Source organism: Zingiber officinale, chromosome 7B (assembly GCF_018446385.1).
Source record: "Zingiber officinale cultivar Zhangliang chromosome 7B, Zo_v1.1, whole genome shotgun sequence".
Taxonomy (NCBI): domain Eukaryota; kingdom Viridiplantae; phylum Streptophyta; class Magnoliopsida; order Zingiberales; family Zingiberaceae; genus Zingiber; species Zingiber officinale.
In genome coordinates, this window is record NC_055999.1 from 63050805 (window position 1) to 63056804 (window position 6000).

At 40.2% G+C, this 6000-nt stretch overlaps 1 protein-coding gene across 1 annotated transcript; it reads right to left on the reverse strand.

Moving 5' to 3' along the window:
* Positions 1-580: 580 nt before the first annotated feature.
* LOC122005882 (serine/threonine-protein kinase SRPK-like) lies at positions 581-4102 on the reverse strand. Its single transcript, XM_042561119.1, has 4 exons — positions 3717-4102; positions 2505-3413; positions 1332-1379; positions 581-1253 (listed from the first exon to the last, which is right to left on the reverse strand). Exons 1-4 carry the CDS (start codon positions 3909-3911, stop codon positions 846-848), a joined length of 1560 nt encoding a protein of 519 aa, XP_042417053.1. The 5' UTR covers positions 3912-4102; the 3' UTR covers positions 581-845.
* Positions 4103-6000: the final 1898 nt, after the last annotated feature.

A 6000-nucleotide genomic window follows, 5' to 3' on the forward strand; every position in this document is an offset into this window, starting at 1 on the left:
AGGTTATGTTAATACAAATCGACCCATCCCGCCACCCGCCACCCGCCACCCGCCACAGACTCCGTCTAACAGATGAAATATAAAATTGTCAAAAATTAAAAAGATGCACTTATTTTTGTTATCATCAAAAGAATATTCTTTATCACAAAATATCAAAAGGTGCATATTTTATTCTTTTATTTTCAAAACAATTTTATGTTGTCATTTGACAAAAATACTCTAATAATTTTAGTCAAAATTCTTTTAATATCAGAGAGAAGAATACTTAAATAGTTTTAATTAAAATTATTATAAATAGAGTAATTTTTGTCAAAAAATATTATATAGAATTAAATTAATTATATAAAGCAACTCAATTTTATAAGATTTAGAATTAAGTTAAGATCATTTATTTTGTAAATCATGTTTGTATTAATTATCTTTTAGATTTAATATTGTATTATCATCTGAAATTAGTGAATCATTATATGGATCAAATCAAATCATTGGGAGTCCATATAAACCTAATATATAATTAAATATATTAAAAATAATCTACCTGACATTTAAAAAAACACAAAATTCAAGTTGACTCTTCAGGAAAACTCAACTAGCAACAATTCCATCTTTGAAGAAATTTGATGACAAATTTCATACAGGGAAAAAATGTTCAACAAAATAGAGAAAGAACTCTCCAGCAGACCTTTTCTGTGGTGAAGGAACTAAACATCCAAAGCTTTCATTCTAAAAACTTTCCATTTTACATATCGAAAACACACACAGTGTGGATTGAATAAGTGAGAAAAGCCTTGCTGGGATCTGAGAGGGTCTGGCTATCGAGAAGCAGAAATACTCCCCTTGGATGGTTAAGGGTTGGGCTGAGGATCTTTTATCGACTTTGAAGAGCCATCAATGGCGATATTACCCAATCCTATTGCCATTGCGTCCCCTTCATCCTTATCTATCCTCTGTTTTTCTGAAGGAACATCTGCTGAAGGGTGGCCTTGATCCAACTGCGGCAAACTTAGCTCGCGTATCCATGGTCCAACATCGATCCAAGGATGACTAAGTAATTGGGCAGCAGTGGGGCGCTTCTCAGGAACAAAGTCCAATATTGGGACAAGGAAATCAGCCATGTCATTGGCATCTTGTTCACTGAAATCATACTTCTCCAAAAGAACTTTGTTGAGGGTCCAAAATCTCAACCGCCGGATGTGCCTCAAGTCCCCGTACCTGTTAAAGAAGTCGCGCGAATATCGTCCGCCCAAGGCAATCTGAAAGGACCAAAAGATTATCCATCTGGAAAAAAAATAGTGAACTTTGTAAGAAACAGCCTTTCAGAGTGTATTTACTTTGCGGGGCATCATCCCTAGTAGTTCCATCATCAATGCCAAGTGATCCTGTGAAAAAAGAAAATATCGAGAAGATCACTTCAGCCAGTTAGAAATGGTGAGATGTGCATGAGATGTGCAGTTATTGATCAGAAGTGTTTTGCACTTCTATTAGTTCGGTTAATAGCACAAACTTTTTCATTTTCTTTCATCTACAAACTTAGCTGAAGAATCGGCATTTGATGATGGACAGACTCATGTTTTTGTTCAAATGCTAGGCAGCAGCATTGTTTGAGGTCATCTACACCGAAAAACACCATAAATATTTGATTATCTTAAAATGATCTTGTAAATGCCTAAGAAAAGGATTTAAAGTTTTCGCCGCTTGCTTTTATTTTGCATCCCATCAAACAGTGAAAATTGATTTGTTCAGTGAAGAGCAAGCACTGTATCACAGCTAAGCTTTAGTTAAATTAGCACTTGTAATCTGGAATATAAGCAGAGCTTTAATAATATGTGTTATGTAAAACACCCCACTCCATTACCAGATATGATCTCTACATATCTTGTGATTGAAAAAAAACAAAGTACAAGAGCTAGGTTTGACTCCCTCTACTCGAGAAGGCAAGAGTTACAAGAATCTGTTCCAAAAGAATTGAAGTTTTGAGCAAAGGAATCAAAGGAGAGAAACAAAAAGATGGATTCTTTTCAGGAAGACAATAAAGTTACACAATTCGGAATTGGATTAGAATGGGCTATTTAGCTTCAAGGTCCAAACATTGACTTATAGCAAATAATAAGAAACAAGGGAATTACATTTCCAAATTCTGGCTCAATCGCAGAAGAAAAAGATTAAAAAACAAAAAGATTGAAACTGAACCCAAATGAACTATTTTCCATACAATATAAGGATTTCTATTCCTTTACCACTTAATTCTACAAGGAATCATACTCAATCTAATAAATTGGAAATTTTCTCTTCTTTTTTTTTGGAAGAATGAATTGGATTATCAATATTTCTACAATTGACGTTCTTCAGTGTTAGGAGTTAAAACAAGAGCCTGAACCAATAATTTAACACAAATAATAAACTTGAAGAAGCAGTAGTAGTAGCATAACTATTTTTTACTTGACATAGCGAATATATAGAACAGAACATTTGAGAATTCAAATTGGCAGTTCCATGGAACTCACCTCATCTCGGTCAAAATTATCTCCACTATGTGGATCAAATAGCACATCTCCCGTGGCCAGCTCGAAACATATACAAGCAAATGACCACAAATCGGCAGACGAAGAGTATTTAGACCCAAGAACCACCTCAGGACACCGATACTGCCTTGTCTGGATGTCACTAGTAAACTGCTTATATGTCCAACATGCATTTCCAAAATCAACTATCTTGCACCTGAGATCTGCCTCCATTGCCAGTCTCTTCCTTGTAGTCTTATTCCCTCTCCTACAGCCCTGGGATGCTCTATTGGACGCTTCGGCACCACCACCACCATCACTTGCTGCTGTTGAATCTCCTTTATCCTCGAAATCACCACTCTCCCCTGCCATGGCTGTTGAGCTTCCTGACGTAGCAGCAGCTGCACGCTTCGCTTTCCTCCTGAGTTTTTTCTTCTGGTTTCTTGTAAGGTCACCATTCGATAAAGAAGGAGATGTTGGTGGGGGCTCTTCAGATCTAACACTGGGAAGGATAAGTGGAGCACCCGATCGACTAGGATACTTGGCTGGGTCAAGACTAGACATGAGGAGGATATTCTCTGGCTTGAGGTCAGTGTGGATGATAGAAAGATCCCGGTGGAGATAGTCAAGCCCAATAAGGACATAGTGGCAGATTTCCTTCACCTTAGAGAGTGGCATCCCCCGATAATCGGTGTACTTAATAAGTGTGAGAAGGTTATCTCCAAGGAACTCAAAGACCATGCACACATGCTGCCCATTTGGCCCTGAATGCTTGAAATGATCCAGCAACTTCACCACACAGCGAGTGTCCTCAGGATCCCCATCCGCGATTTGCTTCAAGATCTTAATCTCGTCCATGGCCGCTTCTGTGTAGTGCTGCGCGCTCTTCTGCACCTTTAACGCTACATACCGCTGCAACGCCCGATGTGAATCATAATTCAGCAGGAATTCTCCAGAGTTAAATAAAAGAATAAATCCACGCCGATGATTCCGATGCATAAATATACAAAAGTATCTATAGATATATAACTACAAACTTTTATCATATTCCCTGCCAAGATCAAAACCTTTAGAAGTTTATTGCATTCTGGAGCTGCAGTGTCGCTACTTTTCGCCAGAAATTACAGCTAAATTTCAGTGAGAACGAAGAATGGAGAGCCGAAAAGGAAATGAGGAAAAAAAATGAAGAGAAGGTGAGGTTTTAGGGGATCTTACGGAGTGGACAGTATCCCAAGCGAGCCACACGGTGGAGAAGTGACCCCAGCCAAGCTTGGCCTGGATGACATAGCTTCCCTGCTTGAAGTAATCCCCGATCCGGACGGCGTGGTAGCCTCCGCGCCGGTAGTCCTCGGTACCTTCGTCTTCCGACGTGTAGTTACTGCTCTCGCTCCGCCCGTCCTTCTCGGCCATCCGATCCGCCGAATCCTCCACCGTCGCGAAGCCCAACAGCAGATCCCCTACCCGCCGCCGAAACCGAGCAATCTCTATCCCTCCTCCCTGCGCTAGGGTTTCGGTCGACGCCGAGCAGCGCCTCCTTCCAACTGCCTCTCTCCGTCGCAGGGCGTAAGCTAAAAAAAAATAACAATAACAATAATAATAATTTTAAAATGGATAAATAGATAAATAAATACGATACGCTGCTCCGCTGGAGCTATTTAACAACGCAGAGAAGCCGTTAGGGAAAATCAGCACGTGAGTCACGTGGATATTCTTCACATAGTGGGGGGTACAGGTCAAGTTATATGATGAAAAAGGTTCGAGTAACACGACACGTGTAAATGAAAGATTAAATAAGATTTTCACGCAAATTTTACAAGTGATATAAATTTAAATTTAGTTATTAAAAAATATCAGCAAAGACAAGTACAATGGGAGCTCCCTCCAGTAGAGCAGCCTTGTGGTAATGAAACCGCTTCTTCAATTTCTTTTTAGTATTTTAATATTAAAATAATTTATTTTTTTAATATTTGTAAATAAAAATAGAAATAGGAAGAAGAGATAAAAATATATATATATAATAAAAACTCTAGAACGTATGAAAGAATTGTTAAGAGATTCTTTTATAATAAAAAGATATGTGAAATTTTTTTATTTTTGATATGGCACGAATATAGCAGCGAATGTATTCTTTAAGAGCTTCAACGATTGTGGATGTTCTAATGATTTAAGTATGCCCTTGTCATATCTAACCACGTGTCATTAAAGGAGGGTGAACGTGAAGTATCCCATTAAAACTCATATCTATAGATTTTTTATGATACGACAAAAATACGTTATGTTACATTACATCACTACGATGTCTTCTTCTCATGACATGGTTGATTCTGTGAGAATAACATGTATTGATGAAATATGTTTAATGCCTAAATCATAATGAGATAGAGAAAAGGAAAAGAGGGTTGAAGATGAAAAAAAATTAGGATTTGTATCGACATACCTCTTTTTATCATTTATTTTATATAGTTCTCAAATCCTAATGGGTTAATAGGTTTGGAGTTGCAGTTTGTGTGGATTGAAGAGGCTATTAGGGGTATCATGTTGAATAAGTGTGAATGGAGAAGAGGTGGAAGAGAAGAAGTTCCATTGTGAATGGGACTTTAGTTCCACATTAGAAGTTTCAAGGCAAGTTTGTTGGTTTATATTGATTCGTATACATTGAGGATGTGAACAAATGCACGGGGAGAGACTCTCTCTCATGAGCGTGACCTGCGCACATGAATGCCGGACTGGTCAGGGCTAAGTTTAAGTTTGTTGGTTTGTGAAACGCTGGCATTGAGTAATGATTATTAATGTTGTCCTTTGGTCTTGAGCTCCTATATAAGGAGGCTGCGACCACTCGTCGCCTTATTCCCCTACTCTGTCGCGCAATTCCTGCTCGTCGGAGTGTCCATGGTAACATTCGGGTGCCACTCAGTTCGCCTTGACCACCAGTGCTTGGTGGAGTTCACGGTCGATCGTTGTATCCTGGGAAACAGACGACCCGAGTAAACCTCGAAGCACAGCCGGAGGTGGGCGAATCTGTTTTAAGGAAACTGCTACTCACAGGCCTCGGTCAGCTTGCCCGGTCGGAGGCCAACTTGCCCGGTCGCCCGACCTTACTGTCTGGTCTGCTCTGCCTCTCTGTCTTCCATTCTACAGACCTGCTCAAACAGACCTGATCATTCTGCTCTGCAGACCTGGTCTTCCTTTCTATAGACCTGCTGCTCTGGTCTGCTGCTCTGCGGATCTGTTTACTGCTGCTCTGCAGATCTGTTTACTGCTCTGGTCTGCCACTCTGCAGATCTGTTTACTGCTCTGGTCTGCTGCTCTGCCCTGCCGCTCTGCGGACCTGCACTGCGACGCTGGTCTGCTGCTCTGCCCTACCGCTCTGCAGACTTGCCCTGCCGCTCTGGTCTGCTGCTCTGCAGACCTGCCTTGGTCTTCCACTTTGCTCTTCCGCTCTGCAGACTTAGTCTTCCGCTCTGGTATGCCGCTCTGCAGATCTGCTCTACCGCTCTAC